Source organism: Rhipicephalus microplus, chromosome X (genome assembly GCF_043290135.1).
Source record: "Rhipicephalus microplus isolate Deutch F79 chromosome X, USDA_Rmic, whole genome shotgun sequence".
In the NCBI taxonomy this organism is placed as follows: Eukaryota; Metazoa; Arthropoda; class Arachnida; order Ixodida; family Ixodidae; genus Rhipicephalus; species Rhipicephalus microplus.
The window spans coordinates 20,893,572-20,917,891 of NC_134710.1; the positions used below are offsets into that span (position 1 = coordinate 20,893,572).

The 24,320-nt window shown below is 44.8% G+C and overlaps 2 protein-coding genes across 9 annotated transcripts in view; one reads left to right on the plus strand and one right to left on the minus strand.

Annotated features, from left to right (window-relative positions):
* Positions 1–23,983, minus strand: part of LOC142777471 (uncharacterized) — a 107,520-nt gene extending 83,537 nt beyond the window's left edge. The window contains exons 1-3 of one of the 7 annotated variants that reach the window (XR_012888113.1): positions 5,710–6,012; positions 4,932–5,207; positions 115–526 (exon numbers count right to left, since the gene is read on the minus strand). Coding sequence is in view for 1 of the 7 variants with exons in the window: in XM_075881933.1 (XP_075738048.1) it covers positions 4,932–5,300 (369 nt within the window). In the remaining 6 variants the exon portion in view is untranslated. Of the gene's footprint in view, positions 1–114; positions 527–4,931; positions 5,677–5,709; positions 6,021–22,296 lie in introns of those variants that run through there. The other 6 variants (XR_012888118.1, XR_012888116.1, XR_012888111.1 and 3 more) reach the window with 6 other exon arrangements.
* Positions 6,332–17,682, plus strand: LOC142777472 (uncharacterized). Of its 2 annotated transcripts, none has more exons than XM_075881934.1 (3): positions 6,332–13,809; positions 14,349–14,474; positions 15,032–17,682. In XM_075881934.1, the coding sequence occupies exons 1-3, from the start codon at positions 13,713–13,715 to the stop codon at positions 15,184–15,186; spliced, it is 378 nt and encodes a 125-aa protein (XP_075738049.1). In that variant the 5' UTR covers positions 6,332–13,712; the 3' UTR covers positions 15,187–17,682. The 2 variants fall into 2 exon arrangements, 1 of the variants encoding a protein (XP_075738049.1); XR_012888119.1 differs by having other exon boundaries at positions 6,334–13,015; positions 13,546–13,809; positions 14,349–17,682.
* Positions 23,984–24,320: the final 337 nt, after the last annotated feature.

Sequence of the window (24,320 nt, forward strand, 5' to 3'; positions counted from 1 at the left end):
AGTGGAAATGATTGCGCAGAAGTGAAGCCGTTCCTCTGGCAAGATGGCGGCTGTGGCGGCCATTTTACAAGGGGCACGATAAAGTATCACCGTTCAGCGATTAAAAACGAAGCGTTTCCCTCACACGCCCAACGAGTTTAATGTGGGAACTTTTTCGGATCACATAGTGCTCCAAGTGCGTTTTACAGGTACTAGTTTTCCTTAGTGAGCCTGTAATTGGAGGCAAAGTTCTTTGAAGATTCAGTTTTCCATGCTCGTTTCGGCGTGTTATTTCGTCTGGAACAACTATCTTTTAATATAGAACTAACGTAGCATTTACATAAAATATCAAAGCCACTTGATCTTTAAGTGGGCACTATCAGAAAAGAACATGTTTCCGCCATCTTGGCAGTGGCAAAAGGTGGCTTCACTTCTGCTGGCAAGGCATTGCGGGAGCTTCCACTCCAGCAATTTTTCTTTAATCCTCCTTGGGCTGTCACGATGACGCAGTCGACGTTCATAAAGAATTGTAGCTTCAAGAGCGGAGCTGTTTGAGCTCGGAGAGAGAGAGAGAGAGAGAGAAAGATAATCAAACACTTATTTGAAAGGTCCGATTAAGCTTGATGCATAGCTGATGTTGTTAAAAGAAAACTCGGTGGGCATAAGTAACAGAAAGCCGGTATGGGCCAAGCAGCTCGAAGTATAGCATAGCCTTGCATAGTGTAGTACGGCAGTTTGTTTTTCCACAGAGCCTAGAAGAATTTATTTATTCTATTTATTTATTCAGAATACCCCTAAGGGCCCTCTCACAGGAGGGTATTACATAGGGGGGGCTATAACACATACAGGTACATGAAATGATTAATAGAACCAGCAAACACGCAAACTAAACACCGTACAGCTACTAAATACATTAGAATAAATATAAAGTCAATATTCTTACCACATAATCTTAAATAATCAGAAGAAATAATATGAGTCAAACAATAATAAAACTAAAAAAAATATTTTAAAATTGAACTACACAAAGAAGGAAATAGAGTCACAAGAGTACAATAAAACGCAATCTAGCTTACTACAAACACACGCGCCATTAAGCATAAAGGAATGGCAACATCACCAAAAACACGTGTGAATAACTGAATTAGGCAAACACAGCAATAAATAACACGAACCATGAACATACGCAGTTTCTACAAAAAACACGGTTTGCAGAAAAAAGAAAAAAAGAGGGGGGAATACCACAAAAGGTTCACACGCTTGCACTCATGTTTAGTAGGTTCTGAAATTCAGTGATATCGGTGACGGTTGCAATGTTTGAAGGTAAGTCATTCCACTCGATTATTGTGCGCGGTATGAAGGATCTAGCATAATGAAAAGTGCGACAAGGGAAGCGTTCGATTTTAAAGGGATGATCGCGGCGCGGAAAGATGGCAGGGGGTGGCCTAAAGAAGTCCTCGTGAAGTGATGTGTGATGGTAGAGCTTATGAAGTAGTGATAAGCGAGCAATTTTACGGCGACGTGATAAGAGTTCCAGTTCGGCACGAAGTTTCAATGAAGTGACGCTGGTGTGACGTGAATAATCAGAAAAAATAAAACGTACAGCACGGTTCTGCAGAGCTTCGATGTTTTCAATAATGTAGTCTTGATCGGGATCCCAAATGGCTGAGGCATATTCTATTTTAGGACGGATTAGGGTGATATAAGCCAGTTTACGCAAGTGCGAGGGGGTGTGTTTCAAATTACGTTTAAGGAACCCGAGTGAGCGATTTGCTGAAGCAAGGGTGACGTTAATGTGGTGATGCCATGACAGGTCAGACTGAATGTTAACCCCAAGGTATTTACAAGAAGTCGTAAGCTCCACTGAAGTATTATTTAGTAAGTAAGACGTTGGAATACGGGACGCTTTTTTAGTAAAACACATTAGCTTAGTCTTTGAAGGATTTAGTGTCATTTGCCATGCTGTGCACCACGAAGTTAAAGAGACAAGATCAGATTTTAGAGATTGTCGATCAGTTTCAGATGAAATGGTACGGTAAATGACACAATCGTCAGCGAAAAACCTAACTTTAGAATTGACTGAGGAGGGTAAGTCGTTAATATAAATAAGGAAAAGCAAGGAACCAATCACACTTCCTTGGGGAACTCCAGATGAGAATTCAACAAAAGGAGAGTTAAAGTTATTGACAGACGTGAATTGTTTTCTACTGGAAAGAAAGGGTTGTAGCCCGGCGAGAACAAGTGGGTGAATATTAAGCTGCCTAAGTTTTAGTAAGAGCCGATGGTGAGGGACACGATCAAATGCTTTTGAAAAATCAAGGAATATAGCGTCAGTTTGAATGCCGGCGTCCAATGATGAGTGCAAGTCATGGGTAAATCCCGCGAGTTGAGTTTCGCATGAATAGCCGTTGCGAAAACCATGCTGGTATTTAAAAATGATACTGTGTTCCTCTAAATAGGAGATTACCTGGGAGTGTATAATGTGTTCCAAAAGTTTACATATGGTACTAGTTAAAGATATGGGTCTGTAATTAAGCGGGGATGAGCGATCACCAGATTTAAATAGCGGCACTACTTTTGCTATTCGCCAGTCGTGAGGAATGGTGCCTGATGATAACGATAGAGAAAAGATTGCTGCCAAAAAGCGATAGATACCTGAGGAAATATTTTTCAGTATTTTGTTATTGAAGCCATTATGATCGGATGCAGACGAAGTTTTCAACTTTTCGAGTAAAGATATGATACCAGCTTCGTCAATTATTATTTCAGACATATTAATACCGGCAACTACATCTATGTTAGGGCATGAAGTAGTATCCTCAAGAGTGAAGACTGATAAGAATGTATCATTTAATAACTGAGCGCATTCGGATTCCGGAACAGGGCTTCCATCAGTATTAACGAGATTTACATCAGGTTGGTTACTAGGATTTATCGTGCGCCAAAAGCGCCTATGGTTATTTTTTAGCATCGATGACAAATCATGGCTGAAGAAACGACGACGAGTAGTTTTTAAAAGGCGTTGGTATAACTTGTCACATGTTTTATAACGACACCATGAATCTAATAATCTGTTTTTGTCCGCTACTCTGAACAGTCGCTTTTTTTTTATTATTAAGTCGACGCAGTTGATTATTGAACCACGGAGCGACGTTGCTTGTTTTTATGGTAATGACTGGTATATATTGATCAATTAAGTTTGAAAGAGCATTTTTAAAGAGGTTCCAGTTATCTTCCATTGAACGCGAAAAATGGGTATCTAAAAACTCTCCAGTGAAACTGGACAATTTGGCACTAATTTCATCAAAGTTGGCACGGTTGTAACACCTTATATGCTTGTTGGTAACTCTCCTTTCGTTGAGTGAACATATTAAGTTTCCCGTGATTATGTCATGATCAGAAAGACCATCAAGATGGCCTATATCAGTGAAAAGATTGGAATGAGAAGTTAAGAGTAAATCAAGAATGTTTGCGCATGTGGTCGAGCAACGTGTCGGTTTTTCGATAAGCTGGCACAACGAAAAGTCGAGACAGGAATTTAGAAATTCCTGTGCCTGGGTGTCGGTGGATGAAACAGATAGCGTAGACCATTCAATATTTGGATAGTTGAAGTCACCGAAAAAGACAAGAACCGCATTGGGAAACCACGTGCATACTTCAACAACAACCCGATTAAATTCACTTTCGAACGTTGAATTCATGTCAGGAGGGCGATAAAAAACACCAATAATTAAATCGGTAGAAACAAGCCTCAAAGAAACAAAAACGCATTCAAGAAATGAATTAATAATAATGGGTAGAGCAATGAATTTTTTACAAATTGCAATGAGCACACCACCGCCTCTTCGATCTTTTCTATCACAAAGAAAAAAATTAAATTCTGCTTGACTGACAAGAATATTACTATCAGAAACAGTATCGTTGAGCCATGTTTCTGTTAGTGCAAAGATAGATGGCGAGCATGAGTCGATTAGCGAAGAGAGCTCAACACGTTTAGAAAGAACGCTTCTGATATTAGTGTATAAAAAAGCGACCTTTCCATCTGGACGAGATGGTGCGGCTGCCTGTACTTTTGAAGGGGCACGTCATGTCGATGTGTCCTTTGCAGCGCGAGCGTCGACATGCACTGCGCAATTAGCATTTGTGTCCCAAATGTAAGTATCTTTGTTTAGGCACAGTTTGTCGAAAACAAGACGCACACGATCTCCTTTCTTTACTGTTTTTGAAAATTGCAGCAACTTTCTGCGCTTGTCCCGCACAGCCTCAGAGTAGTCACGTGCAACACTGAGGGGCGTACTTTTGAGTTTGAAGCCTTTGCTCAGGATTGTTTCCACTTCTTTTTCATTGAACAGTTTAGCGATGATAGGGCGCTTTTTCTCTGTGGAGAAGCGACCTATTCGGTGAGCTCTAGCTAGCGAGGAGATTGAAAAGTCAAGACGGTTTGTGCAAAAATCACGCACAAGGCGTTCAGACGTTTCCCACGTTTCAAACCGTTCCCCGTCCTCAATTCCATAGAATAATACGTTTGACCTACGGGAACGATTCTCCAGATCATCAATCTTGGCTTGAAGGTTTGAGATGCCCTGGTTGTTTCCGCAGGCTCCCGTTGGCGTAACCGACTCCATTTTACTTTTAAGTACTTGAACACGTTTCGTCAATGAGTCCAAATCGGTCTTTAACTCTAAGTGGATTTGCAAAATCTTATTCACCGATTCAAGCACGCTAGCATTATTGGCATCAAGACGTAAAACAGCTCCATGCACCATCTCCAACTTCTCTTCTTGCGCCTTAGTCATAGGACCGGGATTTGATTCAACATCGCCACTACGCATGAAAAGGCGCCAAAGGTACAGGGCAGTCAAACGTACACGCTTCAAAAAATCGGGTGGCCACGGCACTGCTAAAAAGCAGACATCATTGTCACAGTAACAACAAGATTCATGGTAACCAACCTGAGCAAACAAGGTCAATGAGCGCTGCGCCGAAAAAGCAGCGCCGTGGCCCAAGCTGCCGTCGAAATGTGCGCTCTTATCAACTGCCGGGTTATCCGATGCTGTCCCATGTTGCCGGATGAAGGGAAGTGATGTGTCCAAACACGGCGGCGCAGCGAACAGCACATCCAAGGATAGGCCGCAGAAGCTCGGTGGTCCCTCCTTTTCGCCGGCTTGGGGCAAGACGACCCACTCAAGGGTAACGGGTGACAGCAGGCCAAGGGCATAGAGACGCACCTGAGCAAACATGGTCAATGAGCGCTGCGCCGAAAAAGCAGCGCCGTGGCCCAAGCTGCCGTCGAAATGTGCCCTCTTATGAGGAATTTGCATAAAATCACGTACTTCTGAAATTCTAATCACCAACACCACTGAAACCACGATTCTCTAATAAATGCATTTCAAATTTAGCTAGAAAAACTGATATTTACACAGGAAGCTCGCCAACGTGGCATTAGTGTGATTTAAATAGGAAATGCGGAGGCGTGAAGTATGCTGGATTCTAATCTTGTAGGTGAGAATCCACATGACATGAGACTCTAGAAATAACGTTTGTGGAATAGCGAGCATATTGAAGGGTGACTGACAGCCTCACTCCCCATTGAAAAAGGAGTATTCCAATTGCAATTCAACATTAGCCAACGCAACAACGATAACAACACACTTGTTACCGCACACTGGTGTCAAGTAGACGCGCAAGGCCGATCGTGGTGTTTCAACTGTAGCACAATCGTGCGCGTACCTACAGTAACGTCACAAATGTTGCCGTCGTACCAGCGGTGCCCAAGATGTAGCCCCTGTTTTTCTCCTCGGCCCTACAAAGTGGCGCGAAGCCGAGAGCAACGCACACAGCTGGCTGTTAAGGAAAAGCGCGGTCTTGTATAGGAAGCCATCTTGCACGGCGACCAAAGAAATATAGTGCACGTCTGAATTTACGTTGATGCGACAGCAACTGAGCGAAATCAGGGCTTATTCTCCGATGTGTAGCCACCACCATTACACAATTTTAACGTCGCAATCTCCAAGGAAGACGCGACCGTGACGAAAGCGACGAGCCGCTCGTCTTTTTGGGAACACTGCCATCTGTAGAGAGCGTGTGCCAACGTCAACCGAAGAAAATAAAAAATTAGAAAGTGGAACGATGGGTTAAACTGGAGCATGTCAAGGCGATGAAAGCGAGGAATAGAGTCTTTCATTTTCTTTCACAATTAATGCGCAAATTGGATTCAGAATGCATGTGCAACCGCGTTCTCCGCGCAAGTCGAGCGGCAAGCCGAGTGGTGGCGCCTCCATAGCAGTGCATGAAGCACGGAGGAAGAAAAGATTCCTCCATGACATGAAGCGAAAAAAAAAAAGGCAGCGTCTCCTCCGTGTGCGCACAGAACTGGCTCCTGCGCCGCACGAAAGTGACGTTGCTTTAAAAGTTATTACCTGAAGCAGTTTAAATGTATAAATTATTTTTGTGTAATGCGTTGAATTTACAAAAATTTCATTAAGCTGGTGTTTAACGAGTCACTCAGCCTATATTTGTCATTTGAAGACATAAATACAAGTATTTTAAATACATGGGTCACCATTGGCGCTTCGGCTGCGAAAGGTAAACACTGCGAGATGGTAGCGGCTTGCAATGTGTGTAGGTGGTGAACACTCCGACAAAATCGTGGCCGTGCATTATGCCACCCCCAAGACGGACCGGAGAACCTGTGTCGTCACTGCTTCATGAGATTTCTGGATGCCCAGTTGAACCTGGTGGTTGGAGCTAGGGCGGCCGTCCACCACGCCACAGCATCGTCTGAGTGTGTGCGCCATAAAGTTTCTCAGTATGAAGTGCGGATTATTGTTCTTGGTGGAACGGCAGAGGTGTGCGCCCGCGTTCCTTCGCCACCGGATCCTTCCAGTCGTCGGTGAGAGGCGAGAGAAAACCGTAGCGGTAATCCAACCCAGCATCTGTGTGCGACGTGTGGCTCGACCGATCGCCAACGCCGGGACCCGCAACAAGTGGGTTCACTTCCCGAGAACGGCGGAGGAGAAGACAGCCGTGAATGAGGAATTCTTTCGGTTTGGACCTCTACGCGGCGTGATCAGATGCGTTGACGGCAGCTTCGTCGCATCGAGGAGTGAGCAAAATAGTCTTCCGGAGCCGCGAAGGTTATTTTGCCCTCAACGTCATCTTGTTCGTATACGTGTAGCGGTGTTCCCATTTTCTCGTGCGCTTTTTTTTGTTTGTTTGTCGCAGTGAAACGTGGCTCACATTGCTCTTGGTCCTCGCCGTGAACCCGCTGCGACCGCGATTGGACGACGACAGCCACATCTGCGTGCGGCCGCAAATCTGACTTCTCAATGAGAAGTAAATATATCATCTTATTTTTACGTTTGACGCCAGTTAGTTGTACATTAAAGATTTCCTCACGGTATTGGTGAAAGGTCAGCGCACTTACAACTGGCATTATGTCACAGGCTACTGGTGCACAATCTCTCAGCTGTGGCTTAGCCGCTGCAGTATTGTTAAGTGATGCGTTATGCCTTGACAACCTCATCGTAGTAGCCATGTGTTGCATAATACGGGGTCATTGTCAGGCTAGTCAGGTATAAATGAGTCCGTGGTATACCACGGATTCATTTGTTTGTATCCTATAGGGTCAACGAGCCTTGAGAAATCATGGTCATTTTGGCAGTATTTACAACATAATTCATATTTCCGCAAGTGATGATGGCAACCCCCCCCCCCCCCCGTGCATTGGCTTGTGGTCCTGGTGAATGGTCGTCCTCACATGGATAGTGGAGAAGTCAAGTACAACTCTCCACATGCTTCATCGCGTTCCACAGTGGAGCATTGTATTAGGCTACTGAAGAGCCGTTTTCGCTGCATTCACTGGCACCGTAACCCCACTACTCACCGGAACGTTCTTTCAGTATTGTTTCTGCATGCACCTTGTTGCACAACCTTTGTTTTGAATGTGACATACGCTATGACAGTCTCAGTGACGACAGCGGTGACGCAGACAGCTAGCATGGCAGCTCTTTTAATGATGACCTTTAACCTCGATTTAGACAGAGGAAGTCAGCACACTGAGTGAACTTGCGTGGGCAAGCTGTCCACAACTTTGTTATCAGCTTGTTTGGCACGACAAGGCAGCAACACCTGCAGTATTTAGGAAGAATTTGTAGGTGACTGCACTGCCTGCAACAGCAACCACAGTGTTAAAATGTTTGTGCTGCATCTCAAGAACTTGACCAACCGTGATTCTTTATCATCTAGCTAATATGAAGTAAACCGATGTTTCTGTATTTCCCTATCAGGCGCACTCGCAAATACTGCGGTCAGCAGTAATGGGTCACACGTCCACAAGTCTAGTAGTGAGTGACATCTTCTGTGGTCAGCTGCCATGATGTTTCCAGAAACTTAGCAAGGAATTACGAAGCAGCAACAGTCTAGCCCACTCCCTCGGAAAGAATCAATTTGGTAAAGTTTTTTATAATTAAAATAACTGCGTGGGTTCTATGAGCTGAAACCACAATATCATTTTGAGACACACTTCGCTTCAGGTCTTTGGAAAAATCAAACACCTCAGGGGCCAGATTCACAAAACTTACTTACGAAAACATTTTTCGCGAGAGAAATTTTGCTGCCTAATTCGATTGACGAAACGAAAAAAAAAAACACATCGTAAGTAGCCATCGTTTTGATATCAACCGCTGCAAAAAAGCGCGCTGTGACTGCCCGGGAGCATGTCAGCGATGGTGATGCAGTTTGTATATTTGCGTACGTCACCGAAAAGTGCTCGTAAGTGGAGAGACGAAGCGAAATTTTTCGTAAAAACAGCATGGCTGAGAAAAACTCTTAAGAGTTGTCCGGACCACTCTTAGAAATAATATGGCTACTTAGAACCTGCTGCCGCGGCGGTATACTTTGGTTGCCTGGCTGGTTTTGAGTTAATTCACGCCCATGAAGGACTGCCTGTGGACTGCTGGTGCGTTTTATTTCTTTCGGCGCTTTGAGTTTCGTGTGTTGTTTGCCTTGTACACAATGGATAGTATTGACAACCACCGTCGTCTAATAAGTTCGAAGTCGCAATAATTGAAGAATCCTATTGGGCGTCAATAGCGTAAAATTATGCATTTAAAGATTTGTGGTTGGATGAAAACCAATGTGCTGCGTGAATGGTCGGAGCATTCGAACGCGGCACGGCATAGGATCATCCTTATTTGGTATGTTATTGTGTTGTGCCCCATCTCACCCAATTAAAAGTACGACTTGAGATCCTTGCCTCATTGGTGGAAATTACCACCAAAGATGTTAATGGGAGCAATACGCTATTGGAAATAAAAATGAGAGGAACTTTTTAGTGAGTGGTTCATAAAGCTTGCGCTCTAGTGTACTTTGATTGGCTCTAAGTGTCCAATGTGTACGAGCTCTGAAATACAGCTGTCGGTACACTTCGGGACGATCTGTACCAGCGCGTACTTGGTAAACCGAAGCGTATTAGGAGTGTGCGTGATTACGCATGGAACTACAAACAAATCAAGCATTTTCACATTCACTGTTCAGAAACTAGTAAGGGTCGTGATAATATGGGAAGCAGTCAGGATAAAATGACCCTAGTAACTTTAAATAACACCGGAAAAATGTAAACCCTCACGTTTATGTAGCAAACCTTGGCGGAATTCGTCCCTGCGAGATTTATCAGCTGCTTAACTTGGCGCACGAAGATCATTAAAAGGTATGGCGAACTATGTATTTTGTGCGACGCAGCGACTTGACCTGGGAATCATTGGGTTTCGAAGGCGAATCCCCCATCGCATGCTCTGATCGCAGGAGACGACAAATGCGAGCAGACGACGGCTTGGCCGACAGGCACAGCTTGTGATTGGTTGTGCAGCAATACCCTCAACATCAGCTGACTCCGTGACTTTGCGAAGACACTGATTTAATTTGCACGCCTGTCGTGTTCGTCATATCACCCTCTCGCACATAAGAGCAAATTTTGCCACACCGTGAAAAATGCTCAAGTACTTTCGAAGAACTCTCTTACGTGCTGCGCAGTTGTCGAACACAACATGGCGTCGTAAACAGCATATCGGTCGGTGCGAACTTTAGCAAACGCTTCTCGCATGAGTTACTTCAGCGTTCGACCGGATGCGTTCAGATTACGGCAGCTCTTTCAGTGCGTGTAAGCAGTGTGGAAAGCTGCGGCAGTGCAATGGTGCACGGTGAAGTGCTGCGAAGCCTGTCTGTCGGTGAGTTTATCAGGCAGGGATCGGCGCCGGTGTATCGACGGCAACTAGCACTCGAGAAGCCTGCAATGTGTGTTTGTGCGCCGGTAACAGTTCTTTCGCTTGACTTTCCAGTCTCTCAGTTGGGTGCAGTTAATATTACGCACCAATTACCAGCATGTGGGGTGCAGCGCACTTAATGCGGCTGATGTAGAGCGCGTAGCCAGTTCCCGACCCGTCAACTAAGGAAGCTGATCGGTTCCGCGAAGGCGAACGCGCAAGACCCGAGCGCGGGAAAGAAAGGAGACTTTTTCGTTCTCACAGTTCACAAGCGGAGCAGTCAAGGTCGCCCCCGTTCGGGATTAGAAGGGGAAAGCTTACTCGGAAAAGCGTCTGGCATGAGGCAGGTCAGGCACCACCATCTGAGTTTACGCCATTGTTGGCAGGTACGCGTGTCACTGAGAATGACACGGGGACGCGACCACTTGCCTGACCAAGACATAGTGGCGGCAGGGATGACCATAATCTCCCCCGCTGTTGTTAGGATGTCGGGAGGCCTCGCTGTCGCATGCACAGAGTAAGTGCACGGAGCCCAATGGTGTACCCACCGCTCTTAAGGAGGCTTCTAGGGAGCAACAATTAATGAGAGAACTGACGGTGCTCGAGCGTGAGAACGGCCGCCGATGGTAGTCGGCCGATGGAGGCAGCACTAGTAATATTGGGCAGCACGGCCTGGCATGGGAGAGAGTGTCACATGCGGAGAACCTATCCCTTTGCGTGTTTTATTTGGTGACAAGGTTTTTACAAATGTAGTGCCTTTTATGGAAGGGTTTCTGTGATTGGTTGTGATGATGCGAGTCCCAACATGTGATTGGTTTTTGTGAAGACTCTTTGTTCGACCAAGGGTTGAAAGAGGATGTTTGAATTTGAAATGAGAGTGGAGGTTTGGACTTGGACTCGGACAGTCGCCTGAGGCTGCAATAAAGCGTCTCTTCACCGGACTACGGCTCTTCCTTCACGCTGTCACCGTGCACTCGAGTCATCGAGGGGACCCATTCCGAACCTCAAACATCTTCTCTCCTTAGCTAGTGTTGAAGCAAGTCAAGAAGGAGGAAATTAACTGGTGCTGTGCAACATTTCGGATTGACAGCGTTTTGGCACGTTACTTGAGTGACCCCAAGTACGTACAGAAACGTATGAACTACGCGCTGTGTTTGGTTCTTGCTTCGCGACTGGTTAGCCCATACGCTTCTATTTTCTTGCGAGGAATCTAGTGTTAAGGAGTGAAACGATGTTCGTTGTGAACAGTGGTGCTGTGTTGACGTTTCCAAGACTTGTGGAGAAGCTGTGCTCGTGTGACCGAAAATTGAAAGAGAGCGTTCATAATGGTAGTACGCGTGATTTGTAGTGATTTTTAGAATTGATAGAGTGCAATTAGCCGTGGCCGCAAAAGAAGAGGAAGAACCTGCGTTCGTTTTCTTAATAAACGCGTCGAGGACACAACGCTCAAGGCGTACTACAGGGTGGTGGAGGGTGCTGGTTCTCCTTTTCTCCCTAGAACTCCGCAGCCGGACTCTACCTCCGCCGTCCATCATGCCTGACGACGTTGCAGCACAGCCGAATGATGCCACACACCCCACTGCCCCGGAATTCCGAGGGAGCGCGATCCAGTTCTATTCAACGGCACTGATGAACAGGACGTCGAGGACTGGCTCGCTTCGTTTGAAAAAGTGAGTGTCAACAGCCGGTGTGACGACAACGACAAACTCGGTCGCGTCTACTTCTACCTGAGGGGTGTCGCGAACCTTTGGTGTAACAACCATGAGGCTGAGATTACCACCTGGGCCTCTTTCAAAACGACCTTCGCCGACGTATTCAGCCGACCGGCAGTGCGCAAGCTCCGCGTGGAGCACCGTTTGCGTGATCGTGCCCAGTTGGCAGGAGAAAGTATCACGTCTTACATTGGGGACGTCGTAGGCCTCTGCCGGCGCTTCAATCCGGCCATGTCCAAAGTCGACAAAGTCAAGCATATCATGAAGGGCATCGAGGACGATGCGTTCCACATGCATATGGCGAAAACTCCTCGAGCCGTCACAGACATCATTCAGCACTGCCATAGCTACGACGAGTTGCGAAAGCAGCGCGTTTCCACGCGACGTCACAGTTTCAACACGACCAGCACGTCAGCACTGACCGTTGGCGCGATTTCTCAAGATCCGGTAGTATTGACGCACCAAATACAACAGTTCATCCGCGAGGAGATTGCCCGCCAATCGTCTATTGCACCCTATCCATTCTACAATAACTGCATTGCCCTTCGAAGTTGCGGTGGTGGAGCTTGGCGCTTTTATTCGTTAACCCTTCAATTCTCCTTTTCGTGATAACAATAGTCCTATAGCGCTGTGATGTGATGATCTGAAGCTGCGAGATGCTACATTATGCTGTGAATCGTATTACTTTGGCAGCGCGCCTAGACCGTTTTTCGGTAAGAACTTGAGAGTTCTATGTGGCAGCGAGAACCCGTGAACGTCAAGCTTTCTCCGGCCCCCAGAAAGAGCAAAGATTTCACCGGTGCCTTACTTTGGATGAAGTTTTAGGCCAGTACCGGCTAACTACAAGTTTCCGGGTTCGTCTGGCCATCGTTTTGCACGGCACTAGAGCCTTGACAACAGCCGGTCATGGCCAGTTCTTACACTATATCAATGGACGACCACGCCTGGCGAACCCTTCATTGCTGTCATCGGCAGCTTCCAGTGTGCAGATGTCCTTTGCCAGTTGGCCCTAGAGAACAGTTGGTTCCTCGTGACACTGACTGCTACTAAATGCTGTCACTGGTGAGTTGACTTTGCAGAACTAAATTTATTGTGGTTCACGCAGCACTACAACGTCTGCGAAATTTTAAGCCCATCAGATGTAATGTTTCTCTATGTTAGGTTCAAACATGAAAAATTTACTACTACTGTTAAATACATACATATATTATAGAGAGGCGGGCAAATACATCAGAAGTTTTTTGTGATTTGATATAAGTGAGCTCTTGTTTGATTATTAGGATGGGCTTGTCGATTTACCACGTTTCATAGCTGAAAATCTAATGTGAATTTATTTTCCAAGAGCCAGGATCACTTGAGGAATTTATGTTATTTTGAAAAATTAGTTCTTTAGACGATTAACGCTGTGGTACCACTATACTTCACTAGGTCATATATATTGCGGTACATAAATTGTACATCAGGTTTCAGTTTGTTTCAAAGTGAATATAGCAGATTTGGTCACTTTGGCGAAGCGATAGCTTCGTCGAATAAGCATTAGAAATAAGTGCTTTTATGATTGTTTTAAATCTCTCGTTTTTGGCTGTTCACAGATCGCAGAGATTAGTTTGTTAAAGCCCTGTGATGCATCGGCTGCCCACAGTGGCACATCAAGCCTCCTCATGACTTGGAGCACCTGTACAAAAATAGGAAGGGCACATTCTTCATAATTGTGCAAGTCTATGTCACTGCTGGGACTGATATCATTCTGCGGACCTGGATGTGGCCTGGAAGCATGCATGGCAGCCTCATCTGGAAGGACTGCGATCTGCTTGGGATCTTCAAGGGCACAAAACTGCCTAACGGCTGGCTGCAAGGTTAGTTTTTCTTTACTACATACGATTAAGTAAACACCACTTACTGTGCACAATTTGAAAACCCAAGCAAGGTTGCTTACAGTGGATACCTGTATTATTCTCACACATAATCCCTAATAAACATTTATAGAACTAAATTGCAAGATAATTGAGAATGTTCAAAGTTGAAAGTCTGCAGCTTTTGATTAAAACTTCAATCATCTGAGGCTCAAAAGCTCGTGCTTTTGAACGATCACAAATACTTTGATTCCTTATTGAGCTCTTGTGCTTGTGACTCACTCTGTAGATCAAGTGCTCTGGAAGGAAATAGTAAGTGGGTGAAAATCGCGTGGCTGTTCACAACTTGCAAGGAGAAAAGCCTATTGAACAAGCCTCAAACGATATAGGCCCAGTAACTGCACCTTTTACGTGTTCACCATGATTTCATAGTGATATATTTTTTTCTACAAATTATACCTGAGCTAAGTATGCATTGTTGATTTCTAAAGATGACATTCAGTGTGTTTCAAAGCCATGGCTCCTCATCTCTCTGTCTGTAGCTAGCCTACTTCAGGAGCAGTGCGATGCAGACAGCACACATGCAAGCCAAGTAGTGGGGTGCTCCTTTGGTGTTCTGTGCAGGACACAGCATATCTATACGGCAAGAGACTATACCAACAATAATGGTGAGTGTTAGTGGCACCTGCAGAAGCCCGTTGTGTTTGTTGCGTATGATTATTCCCGCTGAATAAGTGAATTTTTGAAAGGTTTTCTTACTTTTTGGATAATAGGTGTGAAAAACAAGCACACTCGTAATCCACAAGTGCTTTGTGTCTTCTAGAATGTCCATTTGCTCCTATACGTGGTATGGTGAGTCGGATATTTCAGGCAGCCTTAAAATTATAAACATTAGCTGTTGTGTTGTACTGCAGTCTACATTGTGTTTCTTAGTGAAATTATTTCTGGTCTGCTTATATCACGTAGTGTAAGTCGAAATAGAAGAAACTTTATTGGCTTATTATGCCTGGCAGAAGTTTCATGCCTTCATCTTTAACATGTAATTTTGCTCTTGTATCATAATAAAATATATTTTCAGCCTTCACTGTTTGTGTGTGTGTTTGTGTGTTGAGGCTTGTCATCGGCTTCTGAAAATACATCTGTAAATATGAGCACACATTTAACAACTGTACACTGTTTCATGTAGCATGGTTGTAATAATGATCTGTATTTTTCTACCTTCCAGCAGTAACAAGGGATCTGGTGCTCCACGGTCATGTACAGTGTATCAAGAGCAGAGCACAGAAAACCAACAAGTATAAAGGAACTTACAGTGACTGTTCTCCTGCTCAAAGTTTACGACAGCAGAAAGAGGACATTGTGATGTCAGGAGCAGTTTGAATCGTATGCGTAGTAACATTCTGTGTAGCTGCAGTTTAGCTTCCTAGGAGTGCATTATTCAGCAGTTCCTTTGCTTGAATTCCAAATTATTTATATTTTGCATGAAAGATAGCAAACTATGACACTAATTAAAAGGCTGCTGTAGTGTTAGTGGGCAAATAATTTTGAGCTGAAGTTTTTAACATGCATGCTAATCAAAATGCCTGGGTGTCTTTGCAATTACCTGCCATAAATCACATCATCCATTGTCGGCAATGGTAACTGTTTTTGCATTCTTTGTAGTACACGAAGTAAAGCCATAGATGCGGTAATCTTGTACTTAGTCGATATAATCCTTCAGTATACACTAATTTCTATAGCACCAATGGTGCCATGTGTGTATAGGTTCCGGGAAGTGAATCTATGTGGATTGTTTTATTTGGAAAGAAAATGATCATCACTACTCCTAGTATATGTAACAGTAGATTTTAGAGCTTGTGTATTGTTATCCCACTGCCTGTCTATCCTTCAACAATCTACTTCTCTGTTTCTACTGTGTAACTTTTTTAATGTATACTTTGTTTGGATAAGTTTGTTCATAATGTAATTTTGTACTATGCATATGACTTATCTATGCAGCTTTACTCAGACTAGACATAGAAATATTTATTTTAATTGTTATGTAGCTATAGCATGCATTTACTTATCTTTTTCTAGGTGCTTGTACAATTGTTTAGCCCTTTAGCCTTACACAGGTACTGGTATACTTTTAAATTCTAGCTGATATTTTAGTTTGTTAGTGGAAGTATCAATGCATTATTACCATTATTACTATTCTCAGATGAGCTATAAAAACTCTATGAAAATACATTTATATTTTTTGAACTGTGTGAAGGGAAATAATCTTATGGTCTTTTATTGGGGTCCTGGTTTCATGCAAATGACACATAGTTACTTTGCAGTGGCATAGCACTATTTGTGATTTTACACATATGTGCTGAGCAACATCACAGTTGAGGCCAGCAGAAATACATACATGCAGTACACCTCACATAGTTTATGTACAGTCTTTGCCCACCAGTGAACTGAATTTTTTTCAAGCAGACTAACAGACAGCTGTATGGGAACTGTGTTAAAGTGCAAACTTTGAAGTCTTTTTGGGGAGTGTTCTCGGGAAATAAATTGGGTCTATAGCTGTCGATACAAACTCTTTGCACCAAGGAACTTCGTAGCTTAGAATTGTATTATTCATGTATTGTCTAGAATTTCTTACCACTGTGCTGACTTTCAGCCCAAGTGTCCTAACATGCTTTGTTAGTGTGTTGAGAATGAGCCATGCTATGAAAATAAATGGAGTAATATTGCAGATATGTACGAAATATTGATGCAAAACCCTTTTCTTTAGCATGACCCTGTCAAGGGTTTATTCTTGTGTTTCTTATAAAAACTGCTTGTCACTGGGCAACAGCAGAAACTACACATCAAGCTTTTCAGAGACGGTTCAAGAAACACTGAGTTCAGACATAACAGTGCTGGTACATTTCTCTCGAAAGCTACTTTCTGTATATTCAAAATGAGTGTTTTAGAATTGTTGTTTTATAGCCATTCACCTTAATATCTACACCTCAGTGTATGTATGTATGTATGTATGTATGTATGTATGTATGTATGTATGTGTATGTATGTATGTATGTATGTATTTATGTATGTAGATTACATTAGATTTGTGGGTTTTAACGTCCCAAAACCACCATATGATTATGAGAGACGCCGTAGTGGAGGGCTCCAGAAATTTTGGCCACCTGGGGTTCTTTAACGTGCACCCAAATCTGAGTACAGTATGTATGTATGTATGTATGTATGTAGATTAGACTATATTTGTGGGGTTTAACATTCCAAAACCACCATATAAATATGAGAGACGCCGTAGTGGAGGGCTCCGGAAATTTTGACCACCTGGCGTTTTTTAACGTGCACCCAAATCTGAGTACAGTATGTATGTATGTATGTATGTATGTATGTATGTATGTATGTATGTATGTATGTATGTATGTTTGTATGTATGTACGTATGTATGTATGTACGTATGTATGTATGTATGTATGTACGTATGTATGTACGTATGTATGTATGTATGTATGTAGGTATGTATGTATGTATGCATGCATGTATTTATGTATCTTTTAAATGAGAATCCGTTTATCCTTGATGAGTAAGTTTGGTAATGATTTGGCTGAATTTGTTTTTAGTTCTTTTTCTTCTGAGTCATTATACATTTCAATTTGTTTTTTACTACCTAAAATAAATGTATCCTCACACAAAATATGTGCATTCGTAGAAGTTGTTTCATTTGCCAACATACAGTCATGAGCAAGAAATTGGGTAAAATGAAACCAACCACTGAAGATTAGTTTAGAGCATAGCTACTCTACATGGCATATCTTGTACCCATTGCGTTGGTCGAATATGTCGATTCCAACATGTCAATTTTAATCAGAATAAACAAGCTATCACCCATGGTCGTATATGTGTGTGATATTTATGCATGTTGTAATACCGATTGGCAATTACTATGAAGGTTACAAACCTAGTCAAGCTGAATACACGATTTTTTTTCCATGCACCTTTCATCTGTACTGGAACTGTTAATAAAAAATAAACTCCGGTTTAAAAATTTATTGTAGTAACCAAAAGCAGAGTATCTCTCTGCGACACAAATCAAACTGCCATTGTTCTGTTCAGTTCTGGACAAGAGCGGACACTCTCAGCAGAACTCGATTAACCGCTGTAGTTCATTTTGTCCATTGACAGCTACATTACACTGAAGGGCGCAGCATGATATATAGTGGGAGAGAACACAATATAACCACTCTGTTTGTGTCTTCTCTGATTGTCTGTACTCTTCGGGCTTGCTGAATGTAATGATGCCCACCAAATTAGCACTAAAACATGTCCCGACAAAGGCAGTCAACTTGGCCGCAAGCAATTAGCTCGCTGCATGTGTAGATTCTCTTCAAAACACCATGACGACTGATCGCTGGTCGAATATCAAAACACGCGAAAAGTAATACACCAGGTATGATATTGGTACTTCAGCACTGGGCACTTTTGCGATAAGAGAGATAGAGGGGGAAATTATGAACCCTGAAATATGTAATTTATGAAGGAGCATGGCACAGCGCTTCAGTGAAGAAGAAAGCGCCAAGTCACCCTCTTAAAAAATTAGTACCCCTCTATAACAAAATTACGTTGCCGTGTACCACCTCTTAATTTCCACTTAAACAGGTCTGGTCTGGTGCCATCCCCTCTGTGCTCAAGCTGTAACGAACCTGAACATATCGACAAATTTCTTATCACATGCCACCGTTTCAAATATCTAAGAAAAAAAATGCTTCAAAATTTTCATTTAAAAAACTAGGAATATCACTTAGTAATCCTAATATTTTGTCTTTTGGGGCCGCTTAACTGGGACACAGCGACAGGAACATCTGCGGGGCTCTCTGCGAATTCCTATCATAACAAGAGAAGATTGCCCTACTGGGCCATTGATCAGTTTTCGAATTTTACTAGCCAATCTATTATTTATAATTTCCCTGATACACAGCAATGATTTAACCTTCAGAAGAATTTCATATAACGATTACACCTCAGATATTCAACAAGTTCTATTATTTCCGTACTCCCCCCTCCCTTTTATTTACATTGCGTCAACTTATTTTAACAGTCAAAACAAAGTAATCCGTTTCGCCTAGTTTGCAAAACCTGAAGGTATTGACTTGCATTAACCACCGGCTTCTTGGCCAATCCCCCTTAGTGGGTGAGATCCACAAAAGAAAGGATCAAGCAAGCCAATAACCGCCGCCACGCATAATCTCAGGCCGGGCAATCTCTTAAAAAAATAAGTGCTCGGTGACACTGTGGATCGAACCCAGTACCTCCTACGCCGTAGTTGAGCGCTGTAACCGCTCGTCCACTGCAGCAGTGCTAGCATTCAACCTATTGCTAATGTAGAGCCAAAGCTTTGAATGACGCCAAATGCAAAAACGTCAGGTGAAACTAGGTCAAAAATACAAAAATAGACATAATGCGTTTGCCAAAGGTTACTTGAAGATGGAAACCGCCACGTGTGGCTGCATAACCGTGCACTCTTTATCTTGTCCATTACTGTCATTATGTTTAGATAGCCGGCTTTAACCTACGCTACCTTCTCAGTTTGCCAAATATAATTAAAAAAAAGTAAAATATATATCGGCCTGTGGCAACACAGACCAACTACTATGATTTCGCTGTCACTAGTGTGACTTTCACTAGAGTAATACTCAGTTTGTTTCCATTATAATTATTTAAGGAATACTTGGCTCATTAACTCATAACTTTCCTGATTAAGATTGATCCTCACATCTAAAGACAATGACACTAAATCTCGCTTTCAGCGTGGCTGTTGCTCCGATAAAACGCGTACTCCACTTTTTAATGCTCTCCAACCATCCGACGCTTCTTTGCGGAAACTTTCCCTGACGTCTGCCGGGCCAGATAATTGTCTTTATTATTTATCGATTTCAAGCCTTCCCGGAGACGAAATGAGAGTCTCTCTCCATCTCTCTCTCTCTTTTCGTCCTTTTTACACGTGTGATAACGTCTCTCGACTTCAAGGCTCGTATGCACGTCCCTTGCCGTGTTTGCTCACTCAAAAAACTTTGGACGAAATATTTGCACCGTGTTTTGTGAGCCGCAGTAGCACTAAACACTTCCCGACGAGTGTCCCTTGTTTTACATAGACTCATACCTAAGCGTAAGCGTATGCACGTTCTCGCATTCCGGCTTTATAAAAGTGAGGCGGTGCATGGAAACTGTGGAATTCCGTTCACTATTTCATTTGACTACAGCTGTTCCATATTTCTGCACAATTCGTCCGCAGGCACAAAAGTCGCTCCTGTGTCTTGTAATAAGAATTTTGTAAAAAAGGCAAGTTTTTACGTCTAGGTACAAAACAACCTACGTTCACCACTATACCGTGCTGGATTTCAGCGGATTAGTTGAGTAGCAGCGCCGCTTCATTAAAATGTAAGGTAACTGGTCGCGTTAAACAGGGGAAGACATTTGAGGCGCATTTTCAAACATTTCATACATCGATTTATGCGTTGTTTCATTGATGTGGTGCATCTGGAGTGTTGTTTACTTGTACTTGGTGAGATAGTACATGGAAAGTTGCTTAAGGCTATTGAGCGATTTTTTTTTTCGCAGGAACAACTACTGCGATACAATGTCAGCAATGTAAGTTACATATGTATTTGTTTTTTCAGCCCATTCAACAAGAGACAAGAGTTTCGTTGACATTGTATCGCAGTAGTTGTTCCTGCACCCTTCTACGCATGCCCCTTTTTCTCATTTTTCGCCTATATATGTACACCACTCCGATATTAAATCTTTGTTGAAAGTCAGCGCTCTTTTCTGTCCTTTTTTCGCTTCCGTAGTTACGAAGTAACTACTTCTAGGTTACGCTGTTCCTGCTTTCAGTTATGTCCTACCAACTTGCCCAAGCTTCCACGCTTCATTAGCTATCATCGTAGACTCTCGATGCTAGACGCTTTGCGTGCCACCTTGATATTTTCAACACGCAATTATTTCTTTCCTTGTCGTTTCGTAGGTTATCATGTGCCCTCCTCGCCCTCTTAAGTGCCGAATAAATTAAATTCGTACCAGCGCTATAGTAATCCCACCCTGCATATAAGAGGATTCTTGGCTAAGAAAATGCGTAGCCAAGAGAAAGCTTTGTGAATTCGGCCCCAGATCACGTGAGCATTGCTTGTTTTCGTCAAGGGGAGAGGTGCGCGCCGAGAGTGAGTGCAAACCTAACCGGGGGAGAGGCACGCCAGCTGCATGGCGCCGTGACGTCACGCTGCGGGAGAGGAGTGCGCGGAGTAGGCGCGGCACGTGCAGCCACGACGCGGGGGGCCCCAGTTGCACAGCGCACCGTGACGTCATGGCGAGGAGAGCGGTGGGGTGCGGTCGCGGTCGCGCGCAATCGCAAGATGTGTGACGTCACTGCGCCATTGCTACAGACGCTCCTCTCCGCTTTTCGCGCCGTTACTAGGGGAGAGGAGGAGTTGCACCGCTGACGGCGGATTCAGGGTCGCTTATGAAGTGCATTCGCACTTAAAAAAGCGCAGCGCTGTTACTCTCTTCAGTACGAAGGCACCGACATGGCTCCACGCGGGGGAAGGGAAGATGGAGTGAAGAAGGAGGAGGAAAGAATGGTAGAAAGATAGATGCATTCTTTTCTGCCGCGAGCGCTCAGACGTGCGCTGCCGCCGCGATAGGGAAGGCAGTTCAGGAGAGCCGGCACGGGGCGGGTACTGGGAGCACCATGTGACGATCGTCAAAGGGAGCGGGTGGAGCCACAGACGTAAAGAAACACACGTGGCTACGGGCCTCGCTAGAGGCGCGTGATGAGATCAGCATCGCCGAAAAAGTCGAGCAGTGCCTCGAAGGTCTGCAGGAACTTTGAGCGCTGGCCCTGGGGAAACCGCAGCTTGTCGACGCTCACGTGTGGCAATCCCAGACGACCTGTCACACACTTCTGGTGAGGCCCCGCCGATCCGACGTCGACGTGCGGCAGACTCACAGGATTCCACTTTACGCTTCGGCCTGCGACGCCTGAAAGGCCTCGAAGTGGCACATTTCGAATTTATTTGCGGGTTGGTCGACCCGTGCGGGGTTGCACGTGTGGTGATGTGGGGGCCTGACCGACGCACTCATAGAGCAGACACGGAGATTTTATGCAAAACGAACTAGCATTTAATTGAAACAAGGGCAAATGCAGGCGTTAACAAAAATAACAGAGGAAGAATAACACTAATACGCGATGGGAATAACGACTATGAAACAAACTATGCTCTAAAAGAACACTACAAGAGGTAAAAACAAAAGACAAATACGGGGCATGTTAACACACTGATGACATGAATCAAAGGATATATAAGAAAAATTACATGAAAAAGATTACGGTCGCGCTTTTGAAATTCTAACGTACGACGCAGCGCACACAAATACACATATTTAAATAAAAAGGCTGGTTAAAAATATATTAACGGTTTAAAAAAAAGTCACAATAAAAACTTCCATACGGACCAGGCCAGCTCTTGGTGCACGTAGGGGAGTTGACGGGTGCCGCTGAAGGTCTCGCCGGCTTGGTAGACGACGAGGGTGCCCGGAATTGCAGCCGTCTCGATACGTTGCGCGGGTCACCCCATGCTCGCCGCCTACGCGAGACTCGCGACACCGACGCCCGCACTTGTTGCTGGCTGTACGTCAACTGCCTATTCCGATGCAGTCCAAACCTCTTCAGGGTCGTACACGTTACCCCGTCTCATCTGGGGGTAATTTTCTTTTTTTTAGGCCGCGGGTTCCCCTTCCGGTACAGGTGCAGGGAAGACAAGCCGGCGCCACGCTGGGTCGTTAGTCGGCTGATGTGGTCCCCCGAATACAAAAGCACCCCTCTTTGGAAGATGGGGCCCGCGGATAATCCGAAAATTGGAGTCGTTTGTGACACGACCATAGGCGTCGAAGAGCCGCCGGCGTTGTTCGGTGTAGCCAGGGCACTGGAGGAGGATGTGCTCGATCGTCTCCACCGCCGGAAATACGGCACACAAAGGGCTCTCGTTGTTGGTAAAGTTAAATTGCCTCTCAGCGGCGCGGGAACAGTCGATGCGAAGCCGAAGCAGGAAAGCACAGGCACGCCTGCCGATGGCGGTCCTTGGCAGCGGTCGTGGAGGGTTTCTAATGGTCACACGTGAGTCTAGGTGTAATGCGCGCAAAGAGCGCACAATACGGAGGGGCGCAACATCGCCCGCGTGGATGAACGTTGAGACGTGTGTGCTGGGGTGGTGAGCCTCCTTGGTGAGGGCGTCTGTTGTCTCATTGCCAAGTAATCATTAGTGAGACGGCACCCACGTGAACACAACGTCGCACCCACTACGCAAGATCACTGCGAACTTCCGCGCGAACCGTTCCTCCGGGGAGATGGCCACTGACACGAATGTCAGCAGTGGTCCAAGGCTGCATTCTGCTGTCTTCTGGAACTTTCTCGAACATAGCTGTCCAGGTGCTCGTTTCTTGAGGACGGCCACCACGATGCCTTCCCGCACTTCATAACTGTCGGTTCTTTTGTGGCGATCTTGCGTGCGACAATAGCCGAGTCGAGAGGTAGACTCCATGGGAACTACCACAGTGGCGCCGTCTCACGCAAGTTTGAACACGATTCACCAAAAGATGTTCGCAAAGCTTGCGTCGAGTTCCACATAACCCGACCACAGCAAACTGCCAGACCCACCTATAGAACGGCGTCGTGCTTTTCGCTTCCGTCCGGGGGCCTATATCAGGAAGAAAGCCTTATCGCAGACAGGCTAACGCACAATGGCGTCTGCTAAGACGAACTGTTGGGCCGAACCTACTAGCCCCCGTTTATCTTCTCCGCCCAACAAACTGCCGGGACGCCGAGAGCTTCCCACACCGCTAACTGTCAAGGAAAACCGCGGTCTTGTAGGAAGCCATCTTGCACAGCGACCAACGAACAAAAGTTCACGTCTCAAGCATTTCTGTTGATGAGATGGCAACTGAGCGAATTCAGGGCTTATCGTCCGATGTGTGGCCATGACCGTTACACAATATTAACGTTGCAATGTCCAAGGAAGACGCGACCACGACGAAAGCGGTGAGCCGCCGGTCTTGATGGGAACGCTGCGGCTTGCACCATCTGTTGACGACGTATACCGTTTTTGATTGCCTCAGAGCGCACAATCTACATGTACACCATGTCCGCGACCACCACTTGTTCCTTCTATCCTCCGAAAGACCACGTGCTACGGTTTCAGACGTAGCCACGCACCTAAACAATATTCCGTGAAGATACACGCCAGCTACGAGAATCGCATGTCCCTTTTGGTGTCTCGACGAGCCACAGGTACGCCTAGAAATTTCAGGTATCAGAAAGAAAAGCAATCACTCCAGAGTAGCAATGAAGGAAGCGACACTGCTATTATTACGCGAGTCGTACTTGGACCGACTGCAGATAAACACTGCTATTATTATGCGAATCGTACTTGGACCAATTGCAGATATACACTGTATATCTGCAATTGGTCCAAGTACGACTC